Raw genomic sequence first — 24,712 nt, forward strand, 5'->3', positions numbered from 1 at the left:
TATTCTCGGGTGGAAATTATCTAGTCCTCACAGTTTGAGTGCATTAAACTTAGGTTTTTCTTGCACCTCTGATGTGGCAATTTCCATTTCTGTACACTCTCATTTCCATCAGTCATTCTGCCTTTATGCGCATGTTCAGTATTATCATTTTTGAAAGATGAGGCAAAGTATTCATTCGGTTTTTGGTCCATACCTAGATTATGTTAAATATCCGTTCTGTTCACACTGCATAGCAGCCTAATCTCATCCTTGCTTATTCTTTTTATTTATATAACTACCAAAATCTTTTCCTCTTATTTTTTTAATTTTCTTGGCAAAAGTTTGTTCAGATTGACTTTTAGCAAGTCTCTCTTTATTCCTGTATTTTTTATCCTCCAAGATGTAGCTTTCTTTGCAAATCAGTTCCTTTTTCCTTTCCATATATGTTCTCTGCTTACCCCTAATAATCTCTCTGAAGTGGTTATTCATCCAGCCACGTCTTCCTACAATTTCCCCCCCCCCACCCCTTACTTGAGATGCAAATTGCAGACAGTTTTTGTATGGTTGATTTGAAGAAATTCCAAGCCTGCTCCACATTTAAGTCCTTGAGCTGTTCAGTCCAGTTGACTTCTTCAACTAATTTCCTTAATTTCCTTTTGAAGTAAAAAACGAGTTGGTGACCTGTTTTTTGGTTACCTGCCATTACATTTAAACTGAATCATGATCACTCAATTGAAGGTTATGTTCTACAACCAGCTCTTTTATGATGTCCTCACTTCTTACCAAAACCAAGTTTAAAATTGTATCCCCTCTTGTTTCAGTGACAGCTGTGTTTTTCATAAAACGATTGTCATATGTTATGATAACTTTCACTTAACAATGCAAACTTTTTTTTAGATGAAAAAATAGACTCAAATGTAGCTGAAGCAGTGTCACATCATGAAGAGCTATATTCTTCCTCTCCGGATCCAGAGAAGATCCAGTCTCCCTTCACGCAGAAATATCGGGCCTGTAGAGCAAACCTTCAAAGTACTAGTCGTCTGACTCTCTCTTCGGAAATGGTTTATAGTCAAGAGTTGAATTTACCGGAAGGAGTGGAAATAATAAGTGTTAAACCATCAGCAGGTCTGTAATTTTAAAAGTAGGAAAGAACTAGTACAAATCTTGTTACACTGTATTCCATGAGTTTCCGGGGTTATTAGACTTTAAAACAACAACAAATTAACAAATACCTTGTGAACTCAGAACGTGGAACTCAGATTTGAAAGGAATTAAAATACATCGTTCTATAAAATTTTGGTTTTTACTCCTGGGGCCCAAATGCTGCAACAGAGCTCCTGCCGAAGCTAGTCAGTGAAAAATGTTGTTCTAGACCAAGGATTTCTGTAAGTAAAGGCTATATGCAGTCCTGAGTAGTGAAATGTGTTTTGTCTGGAAAATTGACTTTATTTTTTAATATAATGTATGTTGATAAACTTCTCCTATGAAGACTACTTAAGATATTCGGACCCTTTATTGGGAGTATGTGTTTTGAGCTAGCTAGCGTATAGTACTTGGATTGCAGTGTGAAGTGCGCACACTTCATAATTGTGTGACTTCACATACATGGATTATAAAAATACATCAGCATGAAAGCTCCAGCTATGTTCAGAGATCCAGCAGCCGCAGCGTGTCTGAGCTTCTCTGGTGGCCACTGGGGAAGAGGGGTATGGATCCATGTATATACATGGACAGAGAAATCCATGTTTAATTAAAGGGCTATAAATCCATGTCATGGCTTATCATTAGTACACAATTTATTTTGGACCCTATAATTCAAATGATCTATATTTTTGGTGTCATCAGGTTCCAACACTGATTATCCGTGTTGTCAATACTAAAATTCGCTTTTATTGCTTAAAATATCTGAAGTCACAAATTACTGTTTATATAATGCTTCTGTTCATATTGGGGATTGAGTTTTTAAAATTTCAGAGATGTGAAATAATTTTAAACATTTAACTGGGCTTGTTTCCATAGATTCTTCCCCCCCAACCCCCCCAAAGTGTCGCTGTAGAACTGTGTTCAACTTGTTCCTTTCACCTCTTCTCTCTGAATCCTTGTAATCATTATTCTGTGTCAGTAAAATAATAGGTACTAGATACTTTGTAAGATGAACCAAAACCAAATTGTATTAGCTTTAACAAAATTGAGTGAATTTAGTTTGACACTTGTATTAAAAAAAAAAAAAAAAATCTTATGTATGATTACTTGTTCTTTGACCCTGATGTGAAACTTTTTTTTTTGTCCTGTTTCAATTTTAGGACACCTGAGTTCCTCTTCCATATATCCAGTTTGTCATGCCCCGTATCTACTGGCAACTTCTTGCTCAGATGGAAAAGTTAGGTTCTGGAGATGCAGAGTGACTCCTGAGTCAGTGGTTTCTTCTATGCCAGAATATACTGTAAATAGTAATGTTACATATATATGGGAAGAATGGCCATTACTTGTTGAGGATGGACTTCTTAGTAGTAGTGCTGTGAATGTTCCAGGCAGGCCAATAGAAGTTAGTTGTGCACATACAAATAGATTAGCTGTAGCATACAAGCAGATGACATCTAAAAATAGTCGCTGTTCTCAAGATTTCATGATGCATGTTAGTATTTTTGAATGTGAATCTACAGGAGGATCATGTTGGATTCTGGAACAGACTCTTCATTTAGATGAAATAAGCACAATGTTGGACTCTGCCATTAGTATTGACAGTAATTTAATGGCATACAATAAACAAGAAGTTTATTTATCTAACAATGAGAGTATTTTGCCCAGCACAAAGCATTTGGTTCACTTAGACTGGATGTCTAGGGAAGATGGATCACATATCCTAACAGTAGGAATTGGATCAAAGCTTTATATGTTTGGCCAACTGGCTGGGAAAATGCATGACCAAAGCAGTAAGGAGATGTCTGCATTGCCACTGTGGGAAAATGCAAAAGTTACATCCCTTTGTAGGTTTGTACTGCTACGCTGCGTGGACTTAGTTTCTTCAGTAGAAGGATCACTTCCTTTGCCAGTTTCCTTATCTTGGGTACGTGATGGCATCCTTGTAGTTGGGATGGATTGTGAAATGCATGTTTATTCTCAGTGGCAGCCCCCTTCAAAACAAGAGTCCGTTACGACTGATTCTTACAGTGGAAGCACACCATCTATCACTAGCTTGATGAAACAAAGCCAGTCGGCTGGTTCTGGCTTGCATCCACCAAAGCGAACCTTAACCAGATCCATGACAAGTCTTGCACAGAAACTTAGTGGAAAAAGAACTGCGTTTGATCTGTCTGTGGAAATGGAAGATTCTGGTCTTTTTGAAGCAGCTCATGCGTTATGTCCAACTTTACCTCAGTACCACCCTTTCCAGCTTCTAGAGCTTATGGACCTTGGTAAAGTACGTAGAGCAAAAGCCATCCTGTCTCATTTGGTTAAATGTATTGCTGGGGAAGTTGTTACTATAAATGAATCTGAACCTAATCATGATCGGCGACTTAGATCTCTTACAATTAGTGCTAGTGGAAGCACTGCAAGAGACCCCAAGACATTCAACAAAACTGAGAATACAGACTATACAGAAATAGACTCTGTTCCACCACTTCCTTTGTATGCATTGCTTGCTGCAGACGATGACTGCTCACATTTTTGTTTAGAGAAATCCAACAATCAAAATAACGTAAATAAACAAAATGGTTTACCAGATGAAAATTATGAAGATCTTTTTCAAAACTCCAGCCTAAATACAGATGATCTTACTGTGTTTGAAGCAGATGAAGATAATACAAAGCCGAAGGTTATTGACCTTTCTCAGTACAGCCCAACTTACTTTGGACCAGAGCATGCCCAAGTTCTTTCTCGTCACTTGCTGCATTCTAGCTTACCAGGTCTCACCAGGATGGAGCAAATGTCACTGATGGCTTTGGCAGATACAATTGCCACTACCAGTACTGATATTGGAGAAAGCAGGGACAGAAACCAGGGTAAGCTATATATTTTAAGTAATAGGCAATACCCTTGTAATTCACAAGCCTTTTTGTAAGGATTTTTATTGTCTTTCATATTTCTTTCCAGATAAGTGTATTAAATATTCAGTTGTACTAGTATGATGTACTATCGAACAAGATTTTACCATCTGCTGTTTAGGTAAACAGTCCTTTTTTAAAAAAACATTGCAAAGTTCTTAACTTAATTTCTGTAATAAAAAGTGTTATGAAGTTTGGAAGTATTTTCATTTATTTGTCATTGTTGACTGATATTAACATGAATCATGTGTGCTCACTGTGAGGGGCCCAAGGCTCAGACTTGCTTTGCCCTTGGTCAGAAATAGTCCAAACATGACCTTCCAGGCATGCTGAGAGAAGGGGGAACAATTAATAGGCTTTTTGGGAAGGTTTGAGGGTATGTTCCTGGGGCATTAAGGTTCTTTTGCAGCTTTGATGTAATGACTAGCTGAATTAATTCATTATTTGTATTGGTGTTTTTTGTGGGTTAGGTGGGGGTGATTTGGGGGTTGGTTCACTGTTGGGTGGCTATAGTTAGATTATAAATCCAGTTGTTAGGATCCAAAGAGATTTTTGTGTGTTTCTTTAGAAACCAATCAGAAGTGTTTCTTCCTGAGAAATTAACTCTCACCGTCATATGAATGCACTTTCCTTTATCAACCAAGCTTTTTCCCTCTATCCAACATAATAGTTGTATAATACTTTGATACAATAAGCAGCATATTGTTTTTAGTTACTGATTGGAAAAAATAGGGAAAGTATGATTTTTTTTCTCAGAGTTCTAGATTACTCTGCAAAGCATAACTTGCTCAGGGCATGCTTCCTTTTTTGCCACTAGTCCACCCTGAGTTTGTCTTTTTTTCTTTGTCACTAGAATCTTAGTTTGGGGGTTAAGAGTTGAATAAATCACTGAATTCATGAGCTCTTTTTTTTTTTAATGTGATGTCATAGATAATGGTCTAGTAAAGGGAAATCAAAGCTATTTATAGTCATTTTCCATTTTTTCAGTTTCTTTCCTATGTATTTTCTTTCAGTGAAAATATGACTGGTTTTTATTTATAGGTGGAGAAACTCTCGATGAATGTGGCTTAAAATTCCTTCTGGCTGTTCAGCTGCACACATTTCTGATGACCTCACTTCCTCCTGTCCATCGAGCCCAGCTACTTCACCAAGGTAACTCTACAGATTGTTTTTGGGGTTTTTTTAGGATAGTGTTCATGTGATATAACGATTTAAATGATTGCTATCTATTAGATATATGCATGCAGACTTGAAATACATTCAGAACTGTAGTATGAGAGAATTGCAGTAAGTCCTAACAGCTCATTTGCCTTGCAAGCCCTGTGCATGCTCATGCTGAAGAGTAACATAGGTGTTTGTTAACATGTTGTGTGCATGCTTCTTGGTTAATCTCTTTGGGTTAAAGATATCCTTTTATTAATTTCTGTTATTATAAAATACTGGAAAGAGCTTTGTTTAGAAATGAGCAATATGACAAGACATTATTTGAACATCGTATAGAACAGTTCATTTTAGTGCTTATTTTATTTTAGCATGAGAGACTCACAACATAGGGTAACAGTTTTCAGAAAACATTTTAGTGACTTAGGAGCTGAAGTGCCTAAGTCACTTTTGAAAATGGGATTTAGGCTTTTTAAGTCACTTTTGCTGCTTCTGGAAATTTTTACCAATTATCAAGTTAGATTATTTCCATGCTTCCAGCAATCTTCTGCTGAGGAGCAGTGCTGCTAGAATAAATCACCAAACTTGAACTTTTTAAATTGGTGATTATAGCAATCGTTTTCAGCAACTACTTTCAGTTCTATGATATTCTTTACATATGTTTAATTGCAATTTCTCTTGGATAAAATTAATATATAGCTTTCACATTTTCAGTATTTCTATGGTGTTTAATTTGTTACCTCAAGATAAAAAAGGACAAACTGTAGTAGTACTTTCATATACATTGTAGCATCTAACACTATTACGGTCTGAACAGTAACGTACAGTATAAAATGCACTTCAAAAAATCAAATAGCTATTTTTACAGAATTGACTTAATCAGATATTTATAGTATTTATCTAACTCAGGATTGTCATTGGTGCCACCTACTTGAAAATTGCCACTTTGCAAGGCCATTGGGTGCTGAACTTCTTTAAAACAAAAACCAATGTTTGGCTTTGTACTTAAAGTAAAATATTCCTGTTAGCGTTAGAGGCAAGACATATTTGCTAAGGACTTGCCAAATGCAAATACTCTATTTTTTTTTTTTAAATGTCTTCAACAGCCTTGGTTTAGGTTCTACCTCTTGATGAGCTCTGTAAAACCAAGATTGACCGTAATTTCTGTTTTTCAGTTTCAGTAATGTTTGGGTTAGTGAGTTATTCATGTGTAAACTTGCTAGTTGAGCACAGCTCAAAGCTGAATACAGATATGGCTGATCCAGTAGTTTAACCTGCTGAAGGTTACCTGTAACTTAAAAATAACAATACTGATTTTTTCTAAATGTTTGTAGGTCCTGATGATACTGAAAGAAAATAAGGAAAATCAGAAGTAAACTTACACAGTAGATTATTCTGAATGTTGAAATGCAGCAAGATAGTTTTAGAAAGTGCATGCTAAACTGACTGTACAGACACAGAATATGATCATAACTCTGAATTCAAACTCACTTTGTTCAAACCATACCAGAACATAAGACTTAAAGGAGTACTATGTCCGTGGTTCTCAACCAGGGGTCTGGGGCCCCCTGGGAGGCTGCAAGCAGGTTTCAGGGCATTTGCCAAGCAGGACCAGTGTTAGACTTGCTGGGGCCTACGGCAGAAACTGAAGTCCCACTGCATGGGGCTGAAGTCTGGAGCCCTGAGTAACTTAACTTCACTGTAAGCCCTGTGGCATGGGGTCCTGGGCAATTGCCCTGTTTGCTGCCCCTTAACACCGGCCTTGACTTCTATATGCAGAAAACCAGTTATTGTGTCACAGGTGGGCCATGGAGTTTTTATAGCATGTTTGGGGGGCCTCAGAAAGAAAAAGGTTAAGAGCCTCTGTACTCTGTCATACTAAATTTCACTGATGGGTCTGTTTGGTGTAGTTCTGTCTTTAAAATAAAAAGGACGAGTGTATTTCATGAAAGTGAAAGGGTATTTAGACATTTCCTCAAGTGAAATGCTTTAATGATGGAAGTATTTGCTTGATACTGCATAAAACTTCTTAAAAACCAACTATGAACATATTGTAGCTACAGCTCTTTTTATCTATAAAAATGCTCCGTTAGGAAAGAATTTTCCATGTTTCCTTTTTGCTTTGGGTAAATACTTGGTGCCAAAAGATTTCAGAAGCTTGTTTCCTGAAAGCCGTTTCCAAGTTTGGTTTATATTTGAAGTTGATGAAGTGCTGAGAAGCTGACTTTTTCAGGAGAAATAAAAGCATAAATGTTTACAATTTAGACATTAAAACTTGGCATGATTTAAAAAAGAGTAAAGGGGGGGAACTTTTCACTGAACATGTCAATATTGTTAATTTTCCTTGGAATTTAGCATTTAATCAAAATTAAGCTAAACTTTCTGAAATTTTTGGTAAATTTCACTTAATTAAATATGCAAAATTTCACATAGGTATGACATTGCCACAAGCTATCTTTAAGGGCATTTCTCTGCAGATATTTATGTTTAGTAGTTATTTATATTTTGGTCATTGCATCTATTGTCCGTGAACTAGAAATGGCCAGTTTATAAGTGAATAATAAACAGGTTGTCCATTTGTAAGACAGTAATGAACTTTCACATATGTGTAACCTAGGAATGCAAGGCCTGCAGTTGTTGTAATGCCTACCAATGGTCTTGTACTTCCACAGTTAAAAATCAAAGACAAAACCTTCTGAACTTGCAGTTTGTTTTTCAGGTTTTGTTGTAACTGAATGAGCACTTTTTTCCTTTGTGGATTATTGTATAGGCTTGTCTACTCGTCACTTTGCCTGGGCATTTCATTCGGTAGCAGAAGAAGAACTACTGAACATGCTCCCTGCTGTGCAGAAAGGGGATCTTACCTGGTCAGAACTCAGAGCTATGGGTGTAGGATGGTGGGTTCGGAATATCCATAGTTTGCGCAGATGCATAGAAAAGGTAAATATAGTTGACTGAAAACAAATTAGCTTACAGCATGTTACCAGTTATTCATATATCCTAGAATAATTATGCTACCCAGTTTCCTTATATGAAAATGGTTGGAGTACACTAGCGTCCTGTTAACTCTTGTTCAGTTACAGGGATGCTATGATTAGAGGACCTAAGGGTCAAGAATTTAACAGCGGTGGAATGGAGAAGAATTTTCAGTGCTTCCTGAAGGACGTGAATTTTTTTACCATAGAGAGAGCATGCGGGAATTGCCTTCGTTTCTTGTCACTTGACTGATTTTAAGGGTTGACTTTCACTGCATTTTGTGAAGGAGGTAGTTCAAGTTCTAAACTTGACAAGAAGTGATAAACGAGGACAAGAAGTAATGGGCTTAATCTGCAGCAAGGGAGATTTAGGTTAGATATTAGAAAAACTTTCTCGCTCTAAGAGCAGTTAAACTCTCCAATAGGCTTTCAAGGGAGGTAGTGGAATCCCTGTCTTTGGAGGTTTTTAAGAACAGGTTGGGGCAAACACTTGTTAAAGATGTCTCGGTTTACTTGATCCTGTCTTCATGCTGAGGGTTGGACTTGATGACTTCTCAAGGTCTCTTCCAGCACTACATTTCTATGATTCTGTGACTTTTAGGCTCATCTTCATCTTGTAGAAATATTTTGTTTTAATTAATTCTGCACTGTGAGGGAGTATAAATGTCCTGTTAAACTGTGCAAAGTCTTATTATTGAACATTCAGTATTTGGAGTTAACCAGTCAAGTAATTTTTAGCACAAGAGCCTTGCTTGACTTTGGCACACACAGTAACTGTTAGGAGATGGAGCACAGTATGAAAGTGATTTCTCATTGTGGCAAATCCAGCACACAAAAAAAGGCACTGTTAAGTTACATGTTCTCATGGCAGATAGAAAGTATTAATGAGTTATGAATGCTCAACTTACACATTATTTATTATTTTAATAAATGGAGTGTAAATAAATTTACTTTTATGTTCAGTTATTTAGGAAACATGTTTTTTCTTTCACTTGCATGCCTGTGCATAATTATATTCTTGGTTTTTTTGTGAGTTTAACATTGATAGATAGTATGTTCAGGGCACCAAAGTGGTGCAGATACTTTTCTACAGTCTCTGCTTCCTCAGGACTGCAGGTGAAAAATATTAATGAGATGAGAAAGTAAGTCTGCTATCAGTGGGAAGCTCTGCAGGACACTGGAAGCTAGGGGCAGCACAGATTTGATGGAACTGTCTAAGAGGAAAATTGGTTTAGACCCTAGTATCACATTTCCTAACATTCTGTGCCCATAATTTTCATAATGGCTCCCATACCTTACAAGCTTTGTGTCAGTGAATGGTAAATATTGACACTTAGGTCTAAGACTACTGTGCTTATTTAACATTCTGTTTACATGAATAGTAGTGTTTCACACCGGTTTCAGGCTGTCTGCAGATTGAGGTAGGCAGCAGTGCATCAGTTTATATTTGGTTCACCATATGGACAGATATGAGGCCAGATCCTCAGTTTGTATAGAAGGGCATAGCTTCGTTGAAGCCAGTGGAGCTATGGAGATTTGCACCAAATGAGGGTCTGGTCCTTGATTATTGCTTTAGTGAAAGCTTAAATTATGTCACACAAGTTGTAGTCATCTAGGAGAATGACTGGCTTTTGTTGCACTATAATCCAGCTCACCTTGACCTGACTGACTTGCTTCAGCACACACTTGAACCCTTTCTATTGCCCTCAAATTTTAGTAAGTTAAACCATTTCCCTCAGAAGCCAATTGAAATTATTTTCATTTAATAGAAAAACTGGTAATTACATCTTTGCATGCATGTCCCCTCCCATCTTTTGAATGACGCTATCTACTGACTCAGTTTAGCCTGCTTGATATAGGACGATCTGATAACAACCAATATTGAGGAGATTCCATTAAAATCTATGAAGACCAAACATTATAGTAACAAGGGAAGTTTAGGAGATGCAAACCTCTACTATACAACATGAGCCAAACTTTGAGAGCTTTTAAAATGGACCTTCACAAATCTGCATTTGTACAAGCATATTTTGTGGGACTTCTTTGACAGGTGTATTGGAAATTTGGCCCGCTATGATTTACTTGTCCTCGGGGTGGACAAAAATTGGTGATTTTTAAAAAAGGGGTTTTTATTTAAATTGGCTTTTTTAAATTTAAATTAAATGCAGGTTTACTTTAAAAAAAAAAAAACCTATTTACATTTAAATTGGAAATTGATAAGCTGTTAAGACCTGAACTTCCCTTTTATAAAAAAAAAAATGTAAATTAAAGACAAGAAATAATATTTAGTACATATTTTCTGCCAAGTTTTAAAGAAAGTCAGATCACTGAACTGGTGGAAGTCACTGGCTGAGCACTTAAAGCTTGTTTTCCTCTTCTAATCTGCACATAAAAACCAGGTATGAGAGGACGAGATCTCCTGGTTTTAAAATCTTGAAGGATATAGTATCAGAAATCTGTTCAATTCGCTAACTACAGATAGTATTTCCTTTGCTTAATAAATCAGTTAGTGAAACGTGCAAAACATGTTTTGGTAAACTTTTTTTTTGACGTATCCAGCACACTTTTTATTTAATAAAAAACGGTTACAGTCCTGGTTTTGTGCATTTTAATGTAATTTGCATTTTCGTGCAAATAAGGTTTCGGTAAAAAATAATCACCGTCTGATAAAGAAGTGTAATGGATCATTCACCATTTTTCTGAAATGCAAAATCCAAAAATTAAGCGTTTGAATAAATGTATGTTAAATTATGTAATTGCTTAAGAAAGTAAGTGTGTGTGTGTGTGTGTGTGAGTGAGATGTATTCTGATTAGCAAAAGGAAGCACCAGCTTTAGTGTAAAGACTCTATATAGTTGCAAAATCAACATGTTTTAAATGTTACCAACCAATAAGAAACACCTTTCATTGGAAAATGACAAAAGTGCAAATGCAAAACACAATTAAAATAGATTTAAATCAAGGTTTCCTGCTTGCTGGTTTGTCGATTAAATGAGTCCATTCTGCTTTTCCTTTCCTGATGACTTAGAACTATTTTTCATAGCTATCAGTTTCTGCCCAAATGTTCAGTGCAAAAGAGTTAATGTAGACTAAGTAAACAAATATTTTTATTTACATAACTGACTTTTATCATAAAATCCTGAAGTCAGTGTAACTTTGATTTGATGAGGAATTGGTTTTTGTTAATCGTAAGCAAAAAATATTCCTAATTGATCTTTGCCATGTATACCAGAACTACTTAAAATGAAACTATTTAACGACTAAATCAATTTAGGGAGAGTGTTTTCAGATGACTTTTAAATTTGTCACAAATTTAACAAAAACACCATATATTCACAGGTAGCTAAAGCAGCTTTTCAACGAAACAACAATCCACTTGATGCAGCTATTTTTTACCTTGCAATGAAAAAGAAGGCTGTGATTTGGGGATTATACAGGTAGGAAACATACAAGAAAACCGTTCTTTATAAATTCTAAGATTTGTAAATATTTGCTCTTAAGTACAATTCCATATTGTCCCGTCCACTTGATAAAAAATAATTTGTCTCCACTTTTATTCAAAAGCAATAAAAAAGTTCCAAAAATTCCTATTACTGGTATGTACATATACTACGGTAATCATAATGTGTTTTCTGAAGTGTCTGTTCATTTTTGTTTTTTACTGGATCTTGCCACACAAGTATTTTAGCCAAAAATGTTTAGATGCTCTTCAGTCTTTAAATCTCTGTATGTTTAAAAAGACTTCCTGGTTCATGTTCTTTCAGTCCTATAATTCAGAATTCAGTCTTCCTTTTAAATCTTCAATTTCAGCAGGATGTATTCATAATTCACACATTGTGGTATTTAAAAATGTGTTTGAGATTATTTTGATTAATCTTAAAATAGGTACAGTATATGCATTTTAATCCAGAATATATTTTAAAAATTGTACATTCAGGGCCTTAAGAAGTGTGATACAAATTCCAAAACTGTACTGTACATGTGCAGTGACTAACTTACATGTTGTTAGATTACATATTAGTCAAGATTTGCAAAAGTGGATGGCTAAAGTTTAGTCTCTTAAATTTGTAGCAGCCTCATCCACTACTACACAACCCTGAGTCATTCCAGAGCACTATTCTGTGAGTGTACTGAATGAGGCCATGGGTCCCGAGGCAAAAATAGTATGTGATCATATAAATAAAGACTGTACCATAATGCTTATGCACAAGGGGGCTGAAATGAAGTCACATGGCATCCTTAATTCTGTCACTTCGTAACTTTTGAGTGCTCAACTTTGAAACCTTGATGTTCTTTTAATGTAGGTTTTTGATGTAATATACTTTATTTTTAAGAACGGTCTTGGGACAAATGAACTTTTCCATGTTAAACAATACTAAACACGTTTTTTCTCATCTATCTTGTTAAATCTGCAGGTCCCAAAAAGAAACTAAGATGACACAGTTCTTTGGAAACAATTTTACTGAAGATAGATGGCGTAAAGCAGCATTAAAGAATGCTTTTTCTTTATTAGGCAAACAGCGCTTTGAACATTCTGCAGCATTTTTCTTGTTGGCTGGTCACTTGAAGGATGCAGTTGAGGTAATAAAATAGTAGATTCTTCTATTTGTTTAAATAGTCCTGATTTTATGATGATTTTAGTCATTTCTCATAATTTTGTCTCCTACGTTTACAGATATCATCTTAAATAGGTTTACAGTGCATCTAAAATTTTATCATCTAGTGTGACACAACTGTTGGAAATTCTCTATATCTGTATCTTGTGATTACTGCACCTTTGGATCATTATTGAAAAGCTTCTCACACAGTGTAAAATTGTTTTTTTGATTTTTACTTTTTCATGTCATTAATAAGGCTTTGATGCACAACTATTCCTGAATTTTGCACTTGGATTTAAAAATGTGTTTTGTTTTTATCATTTTTCACCTAATACTAAGTTAAAACTACAATTGATTTCTCAGTGATAGTAATGGTAGATAGTCTGTCCAATAACTGTTGCTTTTAGGCTTTCAGTGATCTATCATAAGGAAACCCAGGATGTTGCTGGAACTGGGAGGGTCCTTGGGTGCTGCTGTAGTCTGGCTCCAGAGCATAGAGATCCCTTCACAAGGAAAAAAGCCACCTGGCTGAATAGTTAGAAGGGAGGTTGGTGGAAAGTGAGGGCATAGGGGTTTGTCTAGTATAGTTTATTGGACAGCATGGACAACTTGATGAAGTGTTGTGTGTACATCTCACTGGGTAGCTGAACTCTCCTGTGAATCAAAGGTACAATGTCATGTCAAAATTCTGCAAATGCTGTTATGACAATATCGTGTCAAGCACAGTTTGTCCAGCCAGATGCATCATGCTGGAAGATTGTAAGGAGGGTAAATTATATGCAGGAACTCTAAACCCTCCATACATTACTGGGTGATACTTTGCTGTCATCATGTATTTGCAATTGGTGTCAGATTGTTTGCAGAATTGAGCAAAATGGACGCTTTCAGTGAAACCATATTTCAGCAGGCTCATTTTACATTTTTGTCCTGTCATAAAATCATGTATTCTTGGTGGTGGACTTTTAACCTTAGGAGAAATTAACATTTAGTCTCTTAAAAAATGTTTGTTTTTTTAATTAGGTCTGCCTTGAAAAATTGGGTGACATTCAGCTGGCTCTTGTAATATCAAGGCTTTATGAGTCAGAGTTTGAAGTATCTAGCATGTATAAATCCATACTGCAGAAGAGAATTTTGGGAAGTGCCTTTCCTGGTAAGGAGAGCTCATCAAACATGCATTGTGACCCTTTTCTCCGAAGTATGGCTTTTTGGATTTTGGAAGATTATAGCAGGGCTCTTGATACTCTAATTAAGCAACCTGCTGGAAATGAAGAAGGTAAGAGTTTAAATATGTTAGCTATGAAATTAGTTGCTAGTATTTCTGCACTTAAATTTAGTCCACACTTTAAAGTCTGTTTCGACTTTAGTCGACTCCTGTAAAGCCAGAAAGATCACTTGATGCCTATTTTATTGCTTACCTTAATAAGTGGGGCAGAAAAAATACCTTTGCAGTTTATATGTTTGTAAAAATATGTTTGTATTGTTGACAACTATATACTGTAACCATAACGATGTGCATGAATGGGAAAGGAATGAATTTATTCACAGTACCATTTAACATTGTGAACATGTCAGCTTGAATCAGTGTAACTGGAATTAGTCTGTGACAAATCACTCTTAAATTTAAAGAAGCACTAAAGTCTTGTTCTTGAGCTGTTTTTTGTAACAGCAATTGTAAAATGAAAATATAATCTAACTTAATTGGCCACATCTTTGTGACCCAGGAACGATTTTCCTGATTGCTGTAGAGTAGAGCTCCAGAGACGTGATGATGATTCTTACGTTGTGTGGATAGTCTTGTCTTCTCAGGAAGTGTCTACCACAAGGACACAAAAATTGGAAAATTGTTTGGTGTGGTGGATTCATATGGACTCCTCTGAGTGCCCCATGTACACTGTGTGATAGCATTCATTGGTTTTAAATCTGTTGAAACTAACTAACTTCATACCTGTTAAATTTGTGGTCTTTTAAGTCCACTGTGAACTAGCTCAAGGTTAGACTACAGCCCAAGTCCAAAGGCTTTAGTCTAAGGAATTTCAAATGCACCAACACCCTAATGGTCACTGGTCAATGTCTTGATCCTGATGATGCTGTTGAAAGCACCTTTTGAACTAATTGTAAAACCACTATTCTAATTATTTCATTTCACAAAGTATTTCAGGTTGTAATGGCTGATAAAACTGCATACTAAGTGTTGTATAATTTTTATATATTTGTACTTTTTATATTTTATGCATATATTTATATATAGATATAAATATAAAAATAATGTAAATATTATTGATGTAATTGCTTCTTTGTGTACTATAGTTGTCATAAAACTGTTTAACAACTTGTTTTAAGATGTTCTTTTGGGAGTTGTCTGTCTTGTGAGGGACAGGATGGATGAAAAACCACATCTACTTTATTTTTTCATTTTTGATGTTAACATGATCTTTGGTAAGACATACTGGAAACTAGAGTTTAAATTGTTCTCACAGTACAAAAATTACACACCTCCATCTGACAATGGGCAGTGGAGGATTCTGTATACTTTTATAGACGGTACAAAAGTCTAGGATTCAGAGTTCTAAATTACTGTAGCCGAACTGATCTCACTGTATGAGAGTGTGTATGAAAAATTGAGTAGTATTCCCTCCAAACTATGGGCCCAATTCTGCTCTCATTCAAACTGCTCTACCATTCACTTTGACAACAGTCAGATCTGGCAAGGAATATGTGTTGCTGTACTTTGTCTAAAACCAGTTATTGCTCTTTACTGCTGAAAATTGAAGTGATGATGAAAAGGGAGAAACAGCAAACTTAAAATTACATACCTGTCCTATATTAATTATATTGGTCATATAGATTTCTAATTCGTTTATGAGCTGGCAGAAGGTAAAGATTAACATTCAATATGAATTATTCTTCTGTGTTGTGATTTTTCTCATTTATTTACAGATGAAAATGGTGCCTCCCCAAGTTGTGACCCTTCAGTGTTCAACTTCTATAATTACCTAAGGACACATCCTCTCCTGCTGAGACGTCATTTTGGCTCTTCTGAAACCTCAACACACATTTGCCTAACTATAGAAAATGGACTGGCAGACCAAATAAATTTAAGTGAAAGAAGATTGTTTTTCACTACAGCACATGCACATTTAAAAGCTGGCTGTCCCATGTTGGCTCTAGAAGTGTTATCAAAAATGCCAAAAGTGGTCAAGAAGTCAAAGCCTTTTTGGACAAATTCTAGTTTAATGGACACTAGTAAGGACTTCTCACCTTCTTCACCAATAAGGTTAGAGACTAAGGAAGATAAAGGTTCCATTGTTGATTTGGCACAACCAGTACTAAATGGTTTGGGATCCTCTTCAGATTGTTCATCAGACAAACAATCAAGCTCTGCTCTTTCTTTTGATTGGAGTCAACCAAGTCTAGTATTCCAAGATGAACCGTTGGAACTAAAGTGGGAAAGTGACAAAGATGAAGAAAGTGAAGATTCTTCTCTTGTAATGAAAGAGCTGAAACCTTTGCAGAAGATAAGTGAAAAGCTAGATGAAACTAGTTCTAACTACTCAGAGTCTTTCAGTGCGGTTGATGAAAATTATCTTTTAAATCCATCAGAAGATGTGATCTCAGCACAGTTAAAGTTTAGAGCATGCTTGAAGATTCTCACAGTAGAGCTTCGTACACTATCCACTGGTTATGAGGTAGATGGTGGGAAGCTGCGGTACCAGCTTTACCATTGGCTTGAAAGAGAAGTTGTAGCTCTTCAAAAAACCTGTGACTACAGTGCTGTAGTAGAGGAGGTACAACCTGGAATTAGCATGACTGTTGATGAAATTGCATTACGTGAAAACACTGACGAATTATCTGACCAACCAAAAGCCATGCTGCAGAGAGAAAGCTTTCAGAAAAGGCGACAATGGCTTCTAAAATACCAGTCACTCCTGAGGATGTTTCTTAGTTACTGTATACTTCATGGGTCTCATGGTGGGGGGTTGGCATCCGTGAGGATGGAACTGATTTTGCTTTTACAAGAATCTCAGCAGGTATGTGCTTTCATCCTGTTTCACAGGGCATGTTAAATACCATTGTCAGATATTAATTTTTTAAAAACATGTGCATTGTTAAACTTTTTTCTCTTCCATGTTTTAAAATTTAAAAATGAATAACTGTGCTCTTACCTGTTATATCCCAGTAATTTTGTAACATAAATTATGTAGGAATTAATGCAAATATAATTTACTCTTTCTAAATAATTTATCCTATCAATTGGATTTAAAGTTTTTAACTAGACAGTGTTAACCTAGTTGTTGTAAGAAGTTATAGCTGCTCAACTATAGTTGTTTTTTTTTTTTAAAGGAACAGTCAATACAAACACTTCAGAGTCCTCTGCCAGAACAGAACTCTATACCTCTCCTATTTGCCTGCACAGCCAGTGCCAAAACAGTGGTGGCCAGTCCATTACTGAATCTCAGCAACCTGACTCATGATATATTACATGCAGTAATAAACCTTGATTCACCACCTCACCCAGATATCCAGAATAATAAGGTAAGTATTTTATTATAATAAGGTAAGCTTGTACGTTTTGCATATTTGTACAGTTTGCTTAAAGCTAACAGATTCTTTGACAGCTTGGAAACATTTTATGTCTATAACTAAAATGAATGCAATGCATAGATACGTTCCCTATTCTTTGTACCTTTGTGATTAAAAATCACTAGATTACTGGAAATAAAATATTTCATTTTATTGATGGTGGGCAGCTACTGTGACGTACTTAAATGGGAGTTGAGGTAGATGAGCACCTCTCAGGATTGGGCCCTCGTGCGATGTCTGCAGAGGAGTATGAATTTTTGAAAGAGTTGTACAATATGCAGTTCTTCTTCGAGTACTTGCTTATATAGATTCCATTCTAGGTGTGTGCGAGCCCACGTGCACAGTCTTCGGAGGTTTTTGCCTTAGCGGAATCCATAGGGTCGGCTGCGGTGCGTCCTTGAGTACCGCACCTACGCACTGGTATATGGGCACCCGTCGACCCTACGCCCTCTCAGTTCCTTCTTAACACCCGTGAAAGGTGGTCAGAGGACCTTGTCTTGCAATTGCAAGAGCATTAGCAGTTCTTCAACAGCCCACTGTCTGTTGTCTTTGTACGTAGTTAGCCTTTAAGTTAAGTGTTGGGTAGTTTGGTAGTTAGACTCCCCGCTGGGACTTCACTGCGGAGGAGGGCGTACCCCGTTCCCCCAGCTTCAAACCATGCTCATCATGCAACAGGCCGATGCCTATTAGTGACCCCCATGACACGTCTCTGAAGTGCTTGGGGGAGTCCCATAGAAAGGAGAAGTGTAGAATCTGTAAGAACTTTCGCCCTTGAACCCAAAAGGAGCGGGATATCCTCCTGAGGGCCCTCCTCATGGAGGCTGCTCTTCATCCTGCCTCAGAGCCCTCCCGCTCAGATCCCACACTGAGCACCTCGGCATCCATGCGGAGCGCACTGCCAGCACCAGGCTCCGCCTGGCACCAATCCCCCTCACCAGTGCTGAAGAAACGGCAAAAGAAGAAAAGCCCCCCGGCACTGGAAGAGAAAGGGGCCTCAGGCAAAGGACCTATGTCAGGCCATGTGCCCGCCCCAGGGCTTCACGGGGGTACCACTGAGGTCTGACCCCTCAGCCCGGCCAGCGATCCATCTCCGACTCCCAGGAGCAGCAGGGGATCCCAGCTTCTCCTAGGGCCCTCATTGCCTGATGCGGCCCGGGCAGCTAAAGAACAAACAGTCTGGCCAAGTGCAGGACTCAGCTAAGTCCCTAACAGTTAAGGGCAAGTTGGTCATGGGGCGGCGCCATAGGGCAGTGGAGCATCCTCGGTCCCCGGACCACAGGCGTAGACCCCCGTCTTAGTGGCCTAGGACCTTCCTGGCACTGCCTTCCCATCTCTGGCTAGAAGACCCAGGTCCCCCGTGCTACGCTCTCCCCCTATGACACATGGGACACTGGAATCAAGGCCCTGGTCCCCGTACTACTGGTACCGGCGAGCTTCCCGTCAAAGATAGCCATGGCACAAGTCACCCTCACCCAGACGGTCTCCCAGATGTTGGTCCCCACTGAGGCGGGATTGCTCCCAGTCATGGGACTGGTCTCCATCCCCCCAAGCCTCCTCCCCCCAGCCCCCATACCATTCATTGGGCAGGCACCGATCCTCACCTTCATCTCGCTGGTCGCTGACCAGAGTCAGTTGGCAGACTCAGACCTCGAAGGCTCCGCCCTGGTCGCCAGGAGGGCAATGGTCGAACTCAGACCAGGAGATCAGCCCCTCGCCAAAGAGGGGTGATTTGCCACTGACCCACAAAGCTGGCACGGTGCCTGCAGCAATGGCATGGCAACAGGGACGATGGCCTACTCAATGGCCATACTGGAACCTGTGGGGCATTCCTGTAATGCCGGTCCCATATTCCCACCAGTCCTCCCTGGCTTTGGGCAAACCATCCATGTCACCAAGGTTGGAACATGGTACCAAATCTGACAGGGGGCAGCGCACTGGACTCCAGCTCCTAAGAAGCCATCTCTGGAGAAAGAAGGAGAACCCGCCCCTCCTTCGTCATCGTCGTCTCCAGACGAAGTGGTGGCAGGTCCCTCCCAAACGGGCAGCCCCCCAACAAATTCCAGGAGAACCAGGCCCTCCTTAAGAGGGTGGCTACCAACTTGAACTTACAAGTTGAGGAGGTTGTGGAGGAGTTTGATGACCTCTTTAACATTATATCCTCTTCCACACCAGCCCGGGTCACCCTGCCTGTCCACCCAGGGGTCCTGAAGATTGCCAAATCACTGTGGCAAACCCCCTCTTTAATTCCGCCTACTTCTAAGAAGACATAAAAGAAGTACTACGTTCCTGCAAAAGGGTTCAAATATTTGTACGCACACCCACTAGTAACATCACTGGTCGTGTCCGCTGTTAATGAAAGGGAGAAGCATGGCCAATCAGTGGCACGCTGAAAAACAAAGATGCCAAGAGACTGGACTTATTTGGCAGACAGATTTATTTGACAGCCTGAAATTTTGGGTGTCTAACCACCAGGCCCTGTTAGGCAGGTACAATTTTAACCTGTGGGACTTCCTTAGCAAATTCGAGGAGGCCCTCCCGCAGGACTGGGCCCAGGAGTTTGCTGCTTTGGTGGATGAAGGCACAGCCGTGGCAAGGGGAGCCCTTCAGATGGCCTGGGATACAACTGACTCAGCAGCCAGGGTGGTCACCTCTGCAGTGGCCATGAGGCACAGCTCCTGGTTGCAGTCCTCCGGGTTTTCCCAGGAGATGCAGGCCACTATACAGGACCTCCCGTTTGTGGGGACGGGGCTCTTCTATGAGCTCACGGACTTGACACTCCATGGCCTTAAAGATTCCCATGCCACCCTCCGCTCCTTGGGCCTCCATACTCCTTAGCAGGCCAGGAAGCCATTCTGCCCTCTGCTTCCTCCGCAGTCTAGGTCCTGCGGGACTCCCCGGCGGGGCACCTACTGGAACAAGGATAGAGACAAGGGGTCTAAGTGTGACACATGTCGTCTTCCCATTCATCTGCTCAGCCTGGCCTTTCCAGAAACCCAGGAGGCCAGAAGCCATCATTTTGAGGGTGCACTTGAGGATGACATCCCAGTCACCTCACAGGATCTACCCTCCCACTCTTTCCTCAGCCACCTCTGCCCCTTCTGGTCAGCCTGGTCTGGGCTGACCTCGGACTGTTGGGTGCTCCAAGTAATATCCTCAAGTTACACCCTGCTCAGTTGTACACCTCTTCCCCCCCCCCCCCCGCTTGCTGTTAATTTACAGGGTCCTCATGAAGATCAAGCAGGACAGGGCAAAGGTGATCCTCATAGTGCTAGCTGGGCTGTGCCAGCACTGGTTCAGCATGTTGCTGGGCCTCTCAGTGGCTGCTCCGTTACAGCTACCGTTCAGGCTGGACCTGCTGTCACAAAACCACGGTAGTCTTCTGCATCTGAACCTAGCAGCGCTGCACCTGGCGGCTTGGCTGCTGCATGGTTAAATGCAGAGGAGCAGGAATGCTCGGCTGGTGTCCAGCAGGTCCCGTTGGGCAGCAGAAAGTCCTCCACTAGAGCGACGTACCTGTCCAAATGGAAGTGGTTCACTTGTTGGATCTCGGATAAAGGCATTCGGCCCTAGAGGTCTCGCTGCAGTTAATCCTGGACTGTCTTCTGCAACTCAAGCTCCCAAGGCCTGTCCATTTCATCTATCAAGGTCCACTTGGCTGCTATCTCTGCCTTCCATCCGCTGCTCCAGGGTAGATCGGTTTTCGCCCAGGACGTGACTGCCAGGTTCCTCAAGCACCTCTACCCGCACGTCAGGGAACCCGTCCCTCTGTGGGACTTGAATCTTGTTCTGTCGCAAGTCCTGGGGCCTCCCTTCGAGCCACTGGCTTCCGGATCTCTCCTGTCCTTTCCTGGAAGGTTGTGTTCTTGGTTGCAATAACATCTGCCCGCTGGGTCTCTGAGATTAGGACGCTTACCTCTATTCAGTCTTTTACAAAGATGGTCCAGCTGTGGCTTCACCCAGCTTTCCTGCCAAAGGTGGTCTCACAGTTTCATACAGGCCAGGACCTTTACTAACCTGTCTTTTTTTCCAAAACTGCATACGTCGGAGGAGGAGCATAGGTTGCATTCCCAAGAAATCAGGAGGGTGCAAGCCTTCTACATTGAAAGGACCAAGCCATTCCACAGGTCGACACAATTGTTCGTTGTGTTGACCTACAGGATGAAAAGTCATCCAATGTCTGCTCAAATAATTTTTTCTTGGATCACTGCCTGCATTCGCTGCTGCTACGATCGGGCACAGGTGCTGTCTTCGACAATTTGTCACCACCCACTCAACCAGGGCACAAGCCTCTTTGGCAGCTTTCCTAGCTCAAGTGCCTATCCAGGACATTTGTAGGGTGGCCAACTGATCATCCAGCCGCACATTCACGTCCCATTACGCACTTATCCAGCAGGCCCGGGACGATGCTGGCTTCGGTAGAGCAGTACTGCAAGCCACTAGACTGTGAACTCCGAGTTCACCTCCACTGATACTGCTTGTGAGTCACCTAGAATGGAATCGACATGAGCAAGCACTCGAAGAAAAACCGGTTACCTACACTTCGTAACTGTTGTTCTTAGAGATGTGTTGCTCATGTCCATTTCATTACCCTCCCTCCTACCCCTCTGTCAGAGTTGCCGGCAAGAAGGAACTGAGAGGGCGTTGGCCTATATACCAGCACATGGGTGCGGCACTCAAGGGGGCACCACAGCTGACCCTACAGTTACCGTTAAGGCAAAAATCTCCAACTGTGCACATGGGTACGCACAGTGGACTCTAGAATGGACTGGAGATGAGCAACACATCTCGAAGAACAACTGTTACAAAAGATAGATAACTTTTTTCTTTCATTTTTGTACTGTTTTGAATGAATCAAGAGTTCCTGATACTTCAGTATAAAATCTTATTTTATATTAACTTTCTTCCCTGCTTCTATTTAAATAAAGCTGATAACTTGACAATTAATAAAAAATAAAAAAATAACAAGCCCTGTAATTACTGCTTAAAAATTACAAAACATCTATGACATGAAGCAGTGCATCTTTATGCAATGATAAAATATTTCCCAAAAAACATTTTCTTTTTCTTTGCAAGATTCCCTCCTTAGTTGCTTTTGAATAAAAATTAAATTTAATACTTTCCAGGGTACTGGGCAGTGATTATCTAAGAAGCTTACGAGTGTTAGGCACCAACTCCCATTTACTTTCAATGGGAACTAGGCACGTAAATCTTCTGGGCACCTTTGGAAAATCCCAGCCTCATATCTTAAAATTATTATCCTATGGGATAATGTACAAGATATTTATATGAAGGATAGTATTTGTATAACTTAATTAACTGATGCTTTTATCAAAGAATAAATTAAAAGGAAATCCCTTTTTTTTTCTTCCCCTACCCCCGTCGTTAATTTACTTTGAGACAGAATATAAAATGTGTGTGTGCTAGGACAACAATGAGCCTGTTCAATGCAATCCATAATAAACTGTGTGTATGTGGCTTAGGGCTGCAGCAAAGATCAGTCCAAAAAAACTAAATGTCACTGCAGTTCTTTATTCAAGAGCTCCAATCTGAGGCAACTGTCAAGAGGCAGCATACTAACAAGCTTGATTGTAATTCTTTCTAGTTGATTGTGCAATATGCTTAATTGTAATATGCTTTCCAATCTGGTTCTTCCTTAAAACTTGGTTATGTGTTTATATGCGTGATTTTAGTGGAATCTACTTTGTGAAGTTCCGTAAATACTAGAAACTCAAACTACTCTTGGCTAATAGGCATCTGGCAATGCAATGTCTTGCTTTTTTTTATTTAGAAATCAATTCTACAAACACTTCAGTGTATGTATAACTTGCTCATCTGTGTAGCCCCGTTTCCTTCAAAACTTGTGTTTTCAGGATTGGACTTTCTAATTCACTGTGGGTCCCCCCCAGTCAGAATTGTAAATTAGCAAAATTCAGCTGTAATGGAATAGCTAAATTTGCTTTCTGATCTGTTAGAAATATATCACCTGTTTCTGTTTAAATACAGTATATTAAAAGTTGCTGCCAGATATAACTCCATTATTGGTCACTTTCTTGTTTGGCATAGAAGGTGACATAAATATAGTATCAGAGACTTCCATTCAGGACTAGGCATACAATTTTTGTCCCATTCATGGTGGTTTTGGCCTCTTGAAGTATTTTAATGAATGAGAGTAACCTATACAAATGTTCAATTTGTAGTGTAATCTGTACTGTAAATACTTTGTCTTCCAGATACATGTAATGCATACCTTAGCAGCATCACTCTCTGCCTGCATCTACCAGTGCCTTTGTGGTGGCCACAGCTACAGGTAAAGAACTATAAAAAGCAGACTTTAGAGCACAGCCAGGGCATTAGCTCACTATGCTAACAGTTTGATGTATAAACAGTGCACCTAAAAACTGTCTGTGTAGCTCTGTCATATTGTGAGTACTGTGTATTAGCCAATTGTAAACAGAATTGCAGTGTTTTATATAAACATAGCTTGTTTCTTTTCCACAGTTCATTACAAGCAAACCAGTTTACTGGAACAGTATACCAGACACTGCTGCTTACTCAGCGACATATTCTAAGAACAAGCTTAGATGAAACTGTAACTCCCAATACGTCTCCAGCTCTGTGGCCAGGTATCTAGTAATTGTAATTTTGAGTGCTTGACTTGAAAGTTGTAAAGTTCTTTTAACGTAGCTTTTTGCTTATGTTTGAGTAGATTATTGGACTACTGATTAATGACGTGTTTAATACACTAACCTGTAAAACGGTGCTAAAATGCAAAAGCTAAGTACATTTTATTTCCTTCTGGAGTCTTTTAATATAACTTTAATTATTCTTTAATGTCTACATTTTGTCCTCCAAATAAGTAAAAGGATTCATACATTTGATTATATCATGCATCTTTGATTATAGACCAGATAGTATTTACCTCCTATTATTTTTATATTTTAGGAATAACAGCTCTGATACGTCTTTTGAATTCTGCTGGTGAGGAAGCCCAGCCAGGACTCACAGTTTTACTTTGCGAAATTCTAACAGCAGTCTACCTTAGTCTCTTCATTCATGGTCTAGCAACGCATTCCAGCAGTGAATTGTATAGAATTATGGCCCATCCTTTTAATGACAAAATGTGGTCTGCTGTCTTTGGTGGAGGAGCTCATATTCCTAGCAGAGGACAGATGCAACAGACAACAAAAACTGGTTAGCTTACGCTTTTTTTTTATTTACCTGTCTTTTAGGGATTTTTTAAATATTTCTGAAAAAAACGACTTCATTACCACACAAAATAGCTTGTCTTGAGTAGAAATTCATTGGGTACCTTACTCTAGTTCATGTTCAAAGCAATGTTTAAAAAGACAATACAGTAAATTGCTCTAACGCTT

At 39.2% G+C, this 24,712-nt stretch overlaps 1 protein-coding gene across 4 annotated transcripts in view; it reads left to right on the plus strand.

The window, feature by feature from the left end:
- Window positions 1-24,712, plus strand: part of DMXL1 (Dmx like 1) — a 146,037-nt gene that overhangs the window by 65,858 nt on the left and 55,467 nt on the right. For all 4 annotated transcript variants that reach the window (XM_077817357.1, XM_077817360.1, XM_077817358.1 and 1 more), the window contains 12 exons: window positions 877-1,104; window positions 2,283-3,983; window positions 5,067-5,177; window positions 7,957-8,126; window positions 11,500-11,597; window positions 12,576-12,741; window positions 13,779-14,031; window positions 15,696-16,786; window positions 17,100-17,291; window positions 23,570-23,646; window positions 23,838-23,962; window positions 24,282-24,530. In XM_077817357.1, coding sequence (XP_077673483.1) covers window positions 877-1,104; window positions 2,283-3,983; window positions 5,067-5,177; window positions 7,957-8,126; window positions 11,500-11,597; window positions 12,576-12,741; window positions 13,779-14,031; window positions 15,696-16,786; window positions 17,100-17,291; window positions 23,570-23,646; window positions 23,838-23,962; window positions 24,282-24,530 — 4,461 coding nt within the window. The remainder of the gene's footprint in view (window positions 1-876; window positions 1,105-2,282; window positions 3,984-5,066; window positions 5,178-7,956; window positions 8,127-11,499; window positions 11,598-12,575; window positions 12,742-13,778; window positions 14,032-15,695; window positions 16,787-17,099; window positions 17,292-23,569; window positions 23,647-23,837; window positions 23,963-24,281; window positions 24,531-24,712) is intronic.

This window comes from Eretmochelys imbricata, chromosome 5 (genome assembly GCF_965152235.1).
Source record: "Eretmochelys imbricata isolate rEreImb1 chromosome 5, rEreImb1.hap1, whole genome shotgun sequence".
Taxonomy (NCBI): Eukaryota; Metazoa; Chordata; order Testudines; family Cheloniidae; genus Eretmochelys; species Eretmochelys imbricata.